Source organism: Schistocerca americana, chromosome 8 (assembly GCF_021461395.2).
Source record: "Schistocerca americana isolate TAMUIC-IGC-003095 chromosome 8, iqSchAmer2.1, whole genome shotgun sequence".
Lineage (NCBI taxonomy): Eukaryota > Metazoa > Arthropoda > Insecta > Orthoptera > Acrididae > Schistocerca > Schistocerca americana.
Window position 1 is genome coordinate 206,639,950 of NC_060126.1, and position 15,196 is coordinate 206,655,145.

A 15,196-nucleotide genomic window follows, 5' to 3' on the forward strand; every position below is an offset into this window, starting at 1 on the left:
TTCAAAACATGGGACTATTTCTTGATCGGCCTCTACAGTGCCTTAAAATTACTAAATCTAAACAGCTATTTCATTATTTTTTTCATACCATTGTATACGCCACTCATGATAGATGCTCCATTATAGCTTTGGACATAATTCTTGCTTACGTCTAATTGCTTTCTTTTTATAAATACTTATTAATTTATGTTAAGAGTTCTAAAGCAGCTTGATCTTAAACTTGGATATAGGAGGTAAATGAATCACATATCTTTACCTCTGAAGAATGTCTAGAACAGTGGTCGTCATACTTTCTTGCTCAAGAGCCAATACTGACACTGCTGAGTAGCACCTTGAGCTGCATATTTATTCATCTTTTCTAATTAGTAACCTACAAAAATTAATATTTTATGAGCCCCCAGTACACTCCCTATAGTAACAGTGTGATATGTTTGCCACCAGTCCCAAGTACTGATTGTTGAAAGTCAGCACCTTTCAGAATACTTTCTATTGACTGTTCTCTGTTTTCGACTGCTGTGACCATCAGCAATGACAAAGTTGTGACACTGTAATTGCCTCTTGTTGTGCTGTGTCTGTGAACATATGACTAAGACAAATAACAGTAACTGTACCTATGCCTAAACGCATTATGTAACATGAAATATGATCACAAATGTTTATTAAATGTTATGAATGTCATTTTTTGCTGTGTTAGAACAGGCTTAATTTAAATTCATGTTCCTTGCTGCAAACATGTATAGCATTTGAAGATGATCCATTTTACTTCTGTTCAAAATTGACACCACAGTAGGTGATTGGCATGAGTCACGCACACCCAGCACGCCCTCAAGTTGTCAGTACTGAATGACAAACATTCTGCCTCATATCCTCTAACCCAGAAGTTCTGTATTACTTACCTCTCTGCCCCTGAGGTAAGTAGCAGATTTACTTAGGTTACAGCCAAATTCACCAATGTCAATTAAAATTAAGCACATCTTAAAATTACACTGTCTCTGTAAGTATTTTTGTTTGTTACTGAGCACAAAAACTACATTCTTAAGAAGCTCTTAGCATTGGTTGAAGTTTTTGAATTCAACTGTTAGTTGCTAGGTGCACATTATTATAAAATACAGCTGAGAACTGCAGGCCACACAATCACTTGGTTTGGGCCTCGTGCGTCCCAAAGGCCACAGCTTGACAACCAATGGTATAGAACCATCTTTGATTATTTTGTCACAGAAAAAAGCTTCAGCTGACTAATTGATTTTTATTAATTTTCTGCTTTTCTTTTTCAATTTTATCTTTCCCTTTTTCATTTTTTTCCTTTTGGGTGCCAGGGCCCTAAACTGTACGATGGATGCTCCTGCAGTTTATCAGTGCCTCTGGGTGAGAAGTAACTGTACTTCAATCTCAATCGGGTAATTTTTGAAGAATTCACCAGGTGTAATTTTCAGACACCTGCTGTTCATTTTATAGCACAACTGGACAGGAAAAGTGTGACTATGTCTAGTCGTATAAACTAACTCTTCTTATTAATTTGTAAATAACACAGAATGCTTCCAGAATGAAAGTTTGGAAGCTAGAAGATGAGATACTGGTGGAAGTAAAGCTGTGAGGACGAGTTGTGAATTGTGCTTGGTTGGCTCAGTCGGTAAAGTACTTGCCCATGAAAGGCAAAAATCCCAAGTTCAAGTCTCAGTCCGACATACAGTTTTAATCTTCCAGGAAGTTTCAATACAGAATGTGATGTACAAGATAGGAATTCTAAGAACTGCTTTGTATTAAATATCCATCATTTAATTTCTAATAGTCATGTCTCTGTTCCCATTTGAATGATATACTGTAGTTATTAGTGTATGTTGAATAAAGCCTCAAATTTCTGTGAACTCAAGACTGCAGATTGAGAGAATTGAGACCTTTTAGTGCATACCTGCTTCTGCACTCACCAACAAATTCACTGAAGTACAACTGTCCCTTCTTGTTTAAGTCTCAATTTTTTATTTAGTGCATATAAATTGTCATAAATTTTATAAATATGTAGAATATCATATTTATTCCTAAATGCGCTCTCTTTTCATAACAATATGTTTCTCTTCTGGGAAATAATTTATTTACATAAGGTTTACAAGATGAAGTTAACGTATACATGCATTGAAACAAATATTTACAAAAACACAATTTACAAAACAGTGGTATTAATACATCACAAAAATAGTTTAACATACTAATTTTCATTTATTTTGTATTTCACAACAGTAAACTAGAAGAAAATGGAAGTAATTAGGTTGCTCCAAGCCCCATCTTGTGTTCCAACATAGCACTTTCACACAATGAGTGTACCATGAAATTTTTTTTTCTCTGAATGTTAATCAATTTAGACATATGTTTCTGGGCAGATGAGGGATAAAGACAGATCATGTTGTATTCCCTCACTTGGTCACATTTATATGGCAGAATAAACTTTCCTCAACTAGAAGAAACATTTATGCCATTTTTAACATTGATTATCATATGTATGATATCGGCATCTGAAGTTAGAAACTCAGAGAAATCACATCTGGATGTGCTGTAAAGTGGGATAAATATGATCTTCCAGTGTTTGTGAGAGACTTGTTTCAAAAATGTGAACAAATTTTATTGCTTCTGCTTATTTCATTGATGTGTCTACGTTTGTGATGGGTACCATGGTAGACTAATAAGGACTTACCTAAAATTAAAGTTGGAACTACAACAACTGTTTTACATTCATGAAACAAAAATAGATCATGATTCAAAGATTGAAAGTATTCATAAGGGACACCTCTGACAGTGAACTCATACTAAAAGCAATAAACAGTGACAGAATTTAAACTGATTGGTAACTTACTGACAGCTGCAATGGTCACATATTTCCCCTGCCTTTCTAAACACAGTGATTAATGAATGTCACAGAAAAGCTATATTGTATGCTCCGGCTAAGAATAGCAAAATTCACTGCAGCTTTGGTTGATAGTATGACTAGTAGCTGCAGCAAAATAAACCACAGCAAGAAACATAAATAGTTCTGAAAGATATTTATGAGACCGAACAAGTACTGTTTTGACTGCATCTGTCATTCACTTGATGTAAGATACTCATTTCTTATTTGTATTTATACATATACAGTAGTTTCAACAGCCTTAACTTGCTGAATCACAATATTTAAGTAACGTATATCACAGATAGAAAGTCGGCAGTTGCTGAAAGCTCTCACATATTAATTTCAGAGCAATAAAATGTTGAAGCATGATTTAATTTATTTTTATAATTGTTGTAAAAGTATCAAACAACTTTATATTATTCACTCTTTAGTATACTGCTGAATCCCTATATCATCAGAACAGCTATCACTTTTTCTCTGCTGAATGCACAAGATTCAGCTTGTAAGTAGATATCTGTTGGATATATCATCAGGAAGACATTTCTTATAATATTTGTCATTGCATAGCAATGAATACCATATTAATAAGCTATTTACACATATCAGAAATCTGACATGAGGTAGTATTTCTTGCAGTGTATCTTTCATATGCCATAAAACACGTGAAATATATGATCATAGTTCATCGTGCTGGGATGCTGTGGTACGAGAGGTTGTCATGAGCTCCCCATTCTGCTTGTGGTGGAGGTGGCCCCAGGACAACAGTCGGAGCTCCGCCACTTGCTCCCGATGTAACAAAGCTGCCAGCAGGTACTGACAGTGTGCGTGGAGGTGGCAAGCAGCGCCTCAGTTTCTGCTTGTACCTGATTAACAGACCAATATAAATTATATGTTGCAACCAGAAGAGATAAGCGGCTCAAAAAAATTCATATTCAAGGCTATTGTGAAGACAAGAAAGTAAATCCTGCTTAGTAAAATTGTCTAAACCATTTCTTTTACATTCTATTAAATTTTGAATGAACTGCAGATGCTGACAACTCCGTGGCACAATATTTTAGTGTAGAGTCTTCTGGCCTTTTTCAGCCAGCAGGCCAGAGATTTTCAATATTTCATGTTCCATTCTCTCCAATTTCAATTATCTTAAGTGTCCATGAAAGGCGATTCTGTCGTTTCACAGGATGGTAGTGATCTTTCTAACACCCTGTGAGATTGTGCTGTGTTAAGACACTGGACTTGTATTTCAGGAGTATGTAAAAGAAAGAAAAATTCACTCGTAACCACGTGCAACCAGAGTTGGAGAGTCTACAGTAGGATACAGCTACTGAAAGTATCAATCAGTATGTGGTGTGGCATGAATAGAGAAATCTACAAGTGAGGAAGCAAGTATGGTGAGCTTCAACACATTGCACAATAATTTCTTATAATTGTGGGTTGTACAAAATGATATCAATTTTATTTTATTTTCACACTTACAACATTTACAAGAGTTCCACTTACAAAATTTGAAATCAATACATTCAGTAGTTTTCCTGTAACTAAGCAAAACTTGTAACAAACTTTTAACAGTTTGTTGAGATAAAAGCTTGAAAACTGGCTCTGACATTTAATTCTGAAAACTAAAGTAAAGTAAAGCCTGTGGTGTAAGCTCTTGACTGGGCTATTGGCCTGCCTGTAGTTGTAGCAAGTCTCCACCCTGGCACTAGAAGGGGAGGATGATGGGTCCCTCACTGTGGCTGCCTTTTATCAGCAAGAAAGGTCTCTGGTACTAATTTGATAGCAGGTTTAGTGGGCCTGGAACTGTTCTGGAGGGAACAGAATGAGGAAAAATCTGTGTCCCTTTCCAGGATTGAAACTCCAGCTGGACTCTAGTGCTCTACCCACTAGGTGCATTTATAAATTGATTAATAGAGCTCATCCAAATCAGAAAGACACACATGACTGCAATTCTCTAGCTTAATGTGATAATCCTAATTGGTTACTTAGGCACGAGAAGGGCTGTTCTTCACACCTATCAGTAAAGTGTCCATGTGTGGTTTGATGTAAACAACTGATTGTGAATCTGAAGAGAAGTTATTGCTTCTGTCTGTAGTCAGTTAGGCTAAGTATGGTGAAAAGGATGTCTGTCTAGCTTTAAATGAGTGGCACTTCATCTGCCAATTATTTTAGTCTTTGTGAAAGTGTAAGCAGCCTGTTTGTGTGCAGAGTTCGTTACTAAGTTTCATATTCTGTGGATCATTTGTATGATTAATCATAATGATGTGGAACAACTCATTTTACTTTCATTTTAAACATCTGTATGTGCAAATGGCTACATGCTCATTATCTAATTTTTTTTAGAACTGTTGTGAATTAATGATTCCTACTCATCACTTTTTACATATTATAAAATTAGAAGCACACCTGCACTCTTCAGGCTATATGTTGGGGGTGTGCAGAATGGAAAGAACTGTGTCGTGTTTCACATTGCAACCTTAGACTTTGACATTCATTTACAGAGTTATTCTGTTTGCCAAGAGAATGTGCTGAAAGTTACCTTGTGTCATTCTGTGTCAATTCTGGTGTGGGGAAATTCATTTAGCTGAGTGTGAAAGCACAAATGAACAAAGCTGAACCAAACAGTAAAAACCCTCTGCATCACACATGAAGGTTCAAATCACTATCCGGAAATCCAGGTTTAGCTTTTCCATGGTACCTCTAAAGCACTTAAGGCAAATGCCAGTATTGTTCCTTTGAAAAGGACACAGCCAATTTCCTTCCTTATCCTTCTCCAATCAGAGTTTAGGCTCCATTTCTAATCACCTCATCATCAACAGAACATGATGCTCTAAACTTCCTTCTTTCTTTCCTTAATCTTTCATACTCTCATGCAGTTGCATGATAGACCTGATCTTTCACATTATGGCAATGATCTCCCTCTGGCAGACATAAACTTTATTGAGGCTCAAAATCATTCAGAGAGATTATCTTTGCATTGTCCCAGTTTGCCAACATATGTGCAATGCACTGTGATCTGGAATCACGTCTTAGTAAAATGACAGATAAATTTGATAAAATGGAAAACAGGCTATGTAAAACAGAAGCCAAGTGAGGTGGTGGTGTGGCAAGAGGCTGAACTCATATTTTGGAGAAGAATGATTCAAATTCATTCTAACCATCCATATTCAGGATTTTCACAGTGTCTCTGAATTGCTTACTGCAAGGGGCAGTATGCTTCCCACAGATCACTAGACTGAATCTGTCTTCCTTCTAAATCAGAAGATGAAATAGATCAATCTATGAGAAAAGTTAAGGAATGTGAACAAGAAATTAAGCCAAGGACTGGAAAACTAGAAAAGGGTCAAGTCATAATGATATCAATGTGAAATAATCCATAATTTGGATTACATCACATGATGCTTTTGACATATCTAAATAAAACAGCTGCGGAAACTTTGTCTGATATAAAATTATTCAATTTTCTTTACAGTGAGGAAGTAATGGAATGGTGAATCCAAAGTTGACTACTTTAAGACTGAGAAAACAGCAATAGAACCTGTCATGATTGTTGTGTGTCCTATTACAAAATTCATGCACTAACTGTCAAGAAGGAATTAAAGGCTAGTCTTATTAAGAGCACAAGCAATGAGAATAAAGAGATTTTTTTAAAAAAAGGAAGGGAGACAGACAGAGGTAGGAAAGAGAAAAAAAGACAGTTGGAGAAAGACCGGATAAGAATTAAAACTGAGAAGGGGAGAGTTAGAGCAGTTTTAAGTGTAGAGGTTGAAAATCTTAAACATTGTTGGTGATCACAATGGATTAAAAAGAATGTCAGATGCAGCTCAACCCTGGTATGGAGGTTATTTGTATTGACAAAGAGGCATAATTTAGAACTGGTTACACTTTACAACTTAAGGTGCTTCTGTCTTAGCAATTTTGAAGAACTGGTTTACTGTGAATCTTCAGATTTGTGTGTGTGTGTGTGTGTGTGTGTGTGTGTGTGTGTGCAGCTGAGTTACTATCCAAAGATCACATGGTTTGTTCATTTGAACCAAGGCACCCCACGATAAATATCTCATTGTCTAGAATATACACAGCTACAATAATATACAAGAGAGTTTAATTTATGAGGTAATGGGATTTCTCTCTTAAAATATACCATCACTCAGTGATTTCCACCCAAACTGGCATGCCCACCACAAAATCAATGTTAAATTATGTTGCCTTAAACAGTAATTTATTGCTGAAGTTACAATAGACATTAATAACCAAAGACAGAGAAGCCCTAGTTACTACTAGTACATTTTTTTTGTCACCAATGAAATCCTGTAGTCAGAGACTCTTTATGTAAGATTAGAAATGTTGAAGGTTGACCCATGGTCTAGGGGTAGCGTCTTTGATTCATAATCAAAACGACTTCAGTCCCAGGTTCGATCCCCGCCACTGCCTAAATTTTGATAAATAATCAGCATTGGCGGCCCAAGACTTCCGGCATAAGAAGTTAGCCTCATTCTGCCAACGGCCTTGTCAAAGAGGGCGGAGGAGCGGATAGAGCTCCAGGGCACTCTCTTGTCCTAGGGGTGGGAAATTGCCCCTAAAGGCAGAAGAATCAGCAATGATCAACGACATGAGGATGCAGAAGGCAATGGAAACCACTGCATTAAAGACATGTAACGTGTATCCACAGGACATGTGGCCTGTAATTGGAGAAGTGTTATGATCTCTCCATTGGCAAAAGATTCCGGAATAGTTCCGCATTCGGATCTCCGGGAGGGGACTGCCAAGGGGGAGGTTACCATGAGAAAAAGATTGAATAATCAACAAAAGGATAACGTTCTACGAGTCGGGGCGTGGAATGTCAGAAGCTTGAACGTGGTAGGGAAACTAGAAAATCTGAAAAGGGAAATGCAAAGGCTCAATCTAGATATAGTAGGGGTCAGTGAAGTGAAGTGGAAGGAAGACAAGGATTTCTGGTCAGATGAGTATCGGGTAATATCAACAGCAGCAGAAAATGGTATAACAGGTGTAGGATTCATCATGAATAGGAAGGTAGGGCAGAGGGTGTGTTACTGTGAACAGTTCAGTGACCGGGTTGTTTTAATCAGAATCAACAGCAAACCAACACCGACAACGATAGTTCAGGTATACATGCCGACGTCGCAAGCTGAAGATGAACAGATAGAGAAAGTGTATGAGGATATTGAAAGGGTAATGCAGTATGTAAAGGGGGACGAAAATCTAATAGTCATGGGCGACTGGAATGTAGTTGTAGGGGAAGGAGTAGAAGAAAAGGTTACAGGAGAATATGGGCTTGGGACAAGGAATGAAAGAGGAGAAAGACTAATTCAGTTCTGTAACAAGTTTCAGCTAGTAATAGCCAATACCCTGTTCAAGAATCGCAAGAGGAGGAGGTATACTTGGAAAAGGCCAGGAGATACGGGAAGATTTCAATTAGATTACATCATGGTCAGACAGAGATTCCGAAATCAGATACTGGATTGTAAGGCATACCCAGGAGCAGACATAGACTCAGCTCACAATATAGTAGTGATGAAGAGTAGGCTGAAGTTCAAGACATTGGTCAGGAAGAATCAATACGCAAAGAAGTGGGATACAGAAGTACTAAGGAATGACGAGATATGTTTGAAGTTCTCTAACGCTATAGATACAGCAACAAGGAATAGTGCAGTAGGCAGTACAGTTGAAGAGGAATTGACATCTCTAAAAAGGGCCATCACAGAAGTTGGGAAAGAAAACATAGGTACAAAGAAGGTAGCTGCGAAGAAACCATGGGTAACAGAAGAAATACTTCAGTTGATTGATGAAAGGAGGAAGTACAAACATGTTCCGGGAAAATCAGGAATACAGAAATACAAGTCACTGAGGAATGAAATAAATAGGAAGTGCAGGGAAGCTAAGACGAAATGGCTGCAGGAAAAATGTGAAGACATCAAAAAAGATATGATTGTCGGAAGGACAGACTCAGCATACAGGAAAGTCAAAACAACCTTTGGTGACATTAAAAGCAACAGTGGTAACATTAAGAGTGCAACGGGAATTCCACTGTTAAATGCAGAGGAGAGAGCAGATAGGTGGAAAGATTACATTGAAAGCCTCTATGAGGGTGAAGATTTGTCGATTGTGATAGAAGAAGAAACAGGAGTCGATTTAGAAGAGCTAGGGGATCCAGTATTAGAATCGGAATTTAAAAGAGCTTTGGAGGACTTACTGTCAAATAAGGCAGAAGGGATAGATAACATTCCATCAGAATTTCTAAAATCATTGGGGGAAGTGGCAACAAAACGACTATTCACGTTGGTGTGTAGAATATATGAGTCTGGCGATATACCATCTGACTTTCGGAAAAGCATCATCCACACAATTTCGAAGACGGCAAGAACTGACAAGTGCGAGAATTATCGCACAATCATCTTAACAGCTCATGCATCGAAGCTGCTTACAAGAATAATATACAGAAGAATGGAAAAGAAAATTGAGAATGCACTAGGTGATGATCAGTTTGGCTTTAGGAAAAGTAAAGGGACGAGAGAGGCAATTCTGACGTTCGGCTAATAATAGAAGCAAGGCTAAAGAAAAATCAAGACACTTTCGTAGGATTTGTCGACCTGGAAAAAGCGTTCGACAATATAAAATGGTGCAAGCTGTTCAAGAATCTGAAAAAAGCAGGGGTAAGCTATAGGGAGAGACGGGTCATATACAATATGTACAACAACCAAGAGGGAATAATAAGAGTTGACGATCAAGAACGAAGTGCTCGTATTAAGAAGGGTGTAAGACAAGGCTGTAGCCTTTCGCCCCTACTCTTCGATCTGTACGTCGAGGAAGCAATGATGGAAATAAAAGAAAGGTTCAGGAATGGAATTAAAATACAAGGTGAAAGGATACAATGATACGATTTGCTGATGACATTGCTATCCTGAGTGAAAGTGAAGAAGAATTAAATGATCTGCTGAACGGAATGAACAGTCTAATGAGTACACAGTATGGTTTGACAGTAAATCGGAGAAAGACGAAGGTAATGAGAAGTAGTAGAAATGAGAACAGCGAGAAGCTTAACATCAGGGTTGATGGTCACGAAGTCATTGAAGTTAAGGAATTCTGCTACCTAGACAGTAAAATAACCAATGACGGACGGAGCAAGGAGGACATCAAAAGCAGACTCGCTATGGCAAAAAAGGCATTTCTGGCCAAGAGAAGTCTACTAATATCAAATACCGGCCTTAATTTGAGGAAGAAATTTCTGAGGATGTACGTCTGGAGTACAGCATTGTATGGTAGTGAAACATGGACTGTGGGAAAACCGGAACAGAAGAGAATCGAAGCATTTGAGATGTGGTGCTACAGACGAATGTTGAATATTAGGTGGACTGATAAGGTAAGGAATGAGGAGGTTCTGCGCAGAATTGGAGAGGAAAGGAATATGTGGAAAACACTGATAAGGAGAAGGGACAGGATGATAGGACATCTGCTAAGACATGAGGGAATGACTTCCATGGTACTAGAGGGAGCTGTAGAGGGCAAAAACTGTAGAGGAAGACAGAGATTGTAATACGTCAACCAAATAATAATAATTGAGGACCTAGGTAGCAAGTGCTACTCTGAGATGAAGAGGTTAGCACAGGAAAGGAATTCGTGGCGGGGGGGAAAAAAAAAGAAGAAAAGAAGACTCAGTGGTTATAAAACAAATGTGATGTTTAGAACATGTCACCACTGTTAGACTGCTCTGGTGTTCTTAATGTAGAAGTGTGTAGAACAGATTGCAGGTTATGTGTTATTCGGTTCTTTTTAGTCTCATGGGTCTACAACTCTACTGCAATGAAGGCTAGTTTTAAATTATTAGTTGAGATTGTGGTACATAAACTATGAAAGTTGATGTCAAATATCTTCTAACAGGTCCTTCTTTGTCTTTTATCAATTCTTAGTCTTTTCAAAGTTGGACTATGGATGCATCACATTTTCACCTGCATGACTGTCCATTTTACGTAGCTCTAACATGATTCACCACTGCAGAACCCATTTGGCTACTGGTACATTCCCCAATAATTCATTTACAAGCCTCTATGCAGAAGCTGTTGTACTATCACTGTCATTCTGCCGTGTTGTACTCCTCTGCAAATATGCTTGTGAGTGTTCTCTATGTTGCCAGCCATCTTTTATCATTTCTTCAATAACGCTCTTGACTGGCAATGTGAGGCCACTACTGTTTCTTAGTTGTCTCCCAGAGTTTGTTTTTGTATGCTACTATGAAAGCCTGAGCTCACTTTACCCACTATATTCCTGAGGGGGGGGGGGGCGAGAGTCTTCCCTACCCCCACCCCTCCTCCTATGGCTCCAAGCTCATTTTGGTACCTCTTTGCTTCCAAAGAACATTACTCTGGGTTCAACCATTCGCTCTAAGGATAACTATGAAACCACTCAGTTTCCAATGGACACTACTCCGGCTTTGATTGTTTGCTCAACATTTCTGGATGTTCATATGCAGTTTGAGAATAACACCTTAATTTACACCAGTGGCTGTAAGGTTGACCATGGCACAGGATGCACCTTTCTTGTTGGCAAAGAGGTTTCTACATATCACCTTTTAAAGTAGTTCTAAGTATTTACATCTGAGCTGTTTCTTTTCATTAGGTCATCTTGTACATTGAGCTACACAGAATCTCCTAATCTGTTGTATGCTCTGATTTTTTTAGTGCTCTGCAGAGCCTCTGTGCAATGTACACATACCATCCTTGGAGGTTATTTTGCACTTCTTTGATAGGATCACTGTGGTAGAGATTGTAAGTGAAGGAGTCAGACAGCTGGCAGAAGCCTTCTGTCAGGTAGTCTTTGCAGTTCATCTTGACACTGGTGGAGCCTTTATCTGCAGGGAGGATGATTATGTCATGATTTGTTTTGAGATTCTGACTGGCTGTTATTTCTTCTGTTGAGTGGTTAGTGTTCTTGGGAAGGGTTCCAGTGAAATATAGTGAGGCCATGTAGGAAGTTAGGAATTTCCCGGAACGTGACCAGGGTTGGTCAGGTGGAAGGGGGAGAGAGTCATGGTTGGGTGGTGGTATGAATTGAGAGAAGCTAAGTCAACATTGGGATTAGATTGGCTTTGCTTGGACAGACTGGTAGCAAAAGAGTTTCCATTGTGGGGATGAAGAGAAGGAGAATATGCCTTTGACAAATCCAGCTAGATTAAACTTGGCTGTGGCACTGATGGTGGGGCCTCTAGACAGAAACAAAACTTACATAGGATTGAAATTTTTCTGGTAAGATTAACAACAGCATTCTGCATTTCTTTGGATTCTGGATACTATGGAGAGTCTCTCCCCCTCCTCTCCCCAATAACTCTCCACATACCCACCTTCTCCACGCTCCCCAAAATCCACAAACCCAACCATCATGGATACCACACTGTAGCTAATTATTGTGTTTCTACTGAAAGTTATCTGTTCTTGCTGACTATCTCGAACCAATTGCCCAAAGCTTAGCCTCTCACATCAAAGATCCTAACCACCTCCTTCACTGACTCCCTCATCCCTCCCCCTTTACCACCTGGATCTTTACTAGTCACTGTTGATGCCATCTCTCTATACTGCAACATCTCTCACCCCCATGGCCTTGATACTACTGAATTCTACCTTTCCCAATGTCTTTCAGACTACAAACCCACTACACCATACTAAATATATCCTCACATGCAAGTACTTCTTCTATGAGGGAAGCTATACGAACAAATCTGCAGCACAGCTATGATTACCTGCTTGGCACCCTCCTATATCAACCTTTCTACCGGCCATCTAGAGGAAACCTCCCAAAACCCCAATCACTTTGTCTAATTCACATTCACTGATGATATCTCCCTGACCTGGATTCTGGGCCAAAACAAATCCCCATTCATCCACAGCCGTGACACCTCATCTTCACTTCACCTGGTCCTCATTAACTCAATAGACCAACTTCCAGGACATTGATCTCCATCTTTCTGATGGTTCCATCCACACCATATTAAACTTAGTAGCCTGCATTTTGACAGCTGTCACCTCTTCAACCCCCAAAAAATCCCTACCATAGATCCTGGCTGTCCATGGACAATATACACGCAGTAATGAGAATTCCCTTGCCCAATACGCTGGATGACTTCACAGAAAGGCAGTACCCCAAAAACTAGCCTCAAACATATTTCCATGCCATACCTTCACACACCCCTAATCCTTCCACTATGCCCAATAATCAGCTACAAAGGAGCAGGTCCCTCATCACCTATTATCACCCTGGGCTGGAGCAACTGAACCAAATCCTTCGCCAGGCCTTTATTATGTATCATTGTGCTCATAAATAAGGACATCGTACTCAAGGTCTTTCCCACTCCTCCTAAATTGGTATTTCATCACCCACTCAACCCACACAACATTCTTGTCCATTCCCTATGCCACTCCCACACCCTACTATTAGCCACAGAGATCATATCCTTGTGAAAGACCCAGATGCAAGAGCTGCCCAATCCATCCACCCAGCATTTCCTACTCCAGTCCTGTCACCAGCTTATTCAATTCCATCAGAAGCAGAGCCACCTGTAAAAGCAACCATGTCATATCCCAACTCTGCAGCAATCACTGCCGAGCTTTTTATGTCAGCATGACAACCAATCAGCTGCTCACCACATTGTATGATCACCACCAAACTGTGGATGAGAACGAAGTTGATTGTCCAGTGACACAACATGCTCAGGTTCAATGGCTGGTTTATAACCCATGCCACCTCTATCCTTCCCTCCAGCATCAGTTTGTCTGAACTATGCAGATGGGACTTACCATTGCAACACATGCTTTTACCTGTAACCCTCCTGGTCTCTGTCTCTGCTAATCCAACATCCCCACACACTCTATCCAACAGTTCCCCCTTCCTCAGCCCTGTTACTCCCTCCCTATCTACACTTCCATGTCATCTGCATCATGCGCCACAACTCACTAGCTGTGGTACCCATGAGTCACATGCCTAGCCCATGCAACTGCCACCCCTCCTTCCAGCATTTCTTGCCAGCAAAACTGCTGTCTCCCTCTGGGCCACTAGCTTCATATCCCCAACACTTCATCCTGCTTTTGCACATCCAACTAAAATAATGTAAAGTGCCAGTGTATATATGCATGCATTTGTGTGTGTGTGTGTGTGTGTGTGTGTGTGTGTGTGTGTGTGTGTGTGTGTGTGTATTTGTACTTTAGCTCGTCACAGGATTTATTCCAAAAGCTATCAAGTTTTCTTTCTCTTTGTGCATGCTTGTCGATGGCTCAGTGATTCTTCTGTTATTTGGTGAGGGGTCTCCTTTACTCCTAAATTATTTACATTCTGCAAGAACTTTCCTTATTATATGCACAAATATTGCAACCTGAAACTGACACAAAAAACTTCCATGTTCTGTTGCATTCCTCAAGGTGCAGTTGTTGTTGTACCTGCCAGTGTATACAGCGTGGGACTACTAAGTATTTTAGAGTTTCATAAATTGTAGTTTTTTTGTGATGGACTTCATTTTAGGTCCTGCAGTAGATTTGATTTAAGGAAAGATCATATAGAAAAGACTCAATTGTACAATGTTAATCTGGAAGTGCCCCTATAATTCACTAAATAAGTCAGTTAATGATTTGGGTTCCCAGAGATTTGCTGTATTCATTGGTAGGATAATTAGAGAATGATATTGCACTGATATAAGTGGTGACATGGCTGTTAAGACGGTCTCCATCAGAACAAATCTGTCTTCCACACAGAATAGGGGTATTATATAATGAATCAGTTCAGATAATAAAGATATCAAAACTAATGTAAAAGAAATTTAAAGGCATCTGTAAAGCATGAGCTTACTCGAATTAGAATCTCAGTTTTACCTCTTATTTTACACTGGACTGGAAAACAGATGAGGATCTTGTATAATTAATGTAGTTTTTTAATTTAGATGTTTTTATTCTCCTCTCCAACATTTTTTGTGCATTTTTCCCCTCTTGCAACTTGCACATGCTTCATTATCAAGGAAGCTAATCCTATAGAAAACTGTGATCATCAGTAATTAACCGACATGATCAGTTCTCTCTCATCTTTATTCTTTCTGTGACTGATAGAGAAGCCTTTTTCACTTACCCACACATGCTTGTAATGAATTATTCTTATCTCTTCAGATTATTTATAAAACTCTTAAATTAATTATCTGTTGTTTGTCACACAGCATTGAAAGACACAAGATACACAGATAAAATAAAATGGTGCTCACTGCACTTCCATCACAACTCGAAAAAAAAGGCATACACAACAGATCCTGTAGTTCATTTTATACAGCAGTTGGAAACG

The 15,196-nt window shown here is 39.1% G+C and overlaps 1 protein-coding gene across 1 annotated transcript in view; it reads right to left on the reverse strand.

The window, feature by feature from the left end:
• Window positions 1–2,066: 2,066 nt before the first annotated feature.
• LOC124544672 (cadherin-23) overlaps window positions 2,067–15,196 on the reverse strand; it is a 401,035-nt gene continuing 387,905 nt past the window's right edge. The window contains exon 30 of the mRNA XM_047123296.1: window positions 2,067–3,741. Within this exon, the coding sequence (XP_046979252.1) occupies window positions 3,561–3,741 (181 nt within the window). The 3' untranslated portion in view covers window positions 2,067–3,560. The remainder of the gene's footprint in view (window positions 3,742–15,196) is intronic.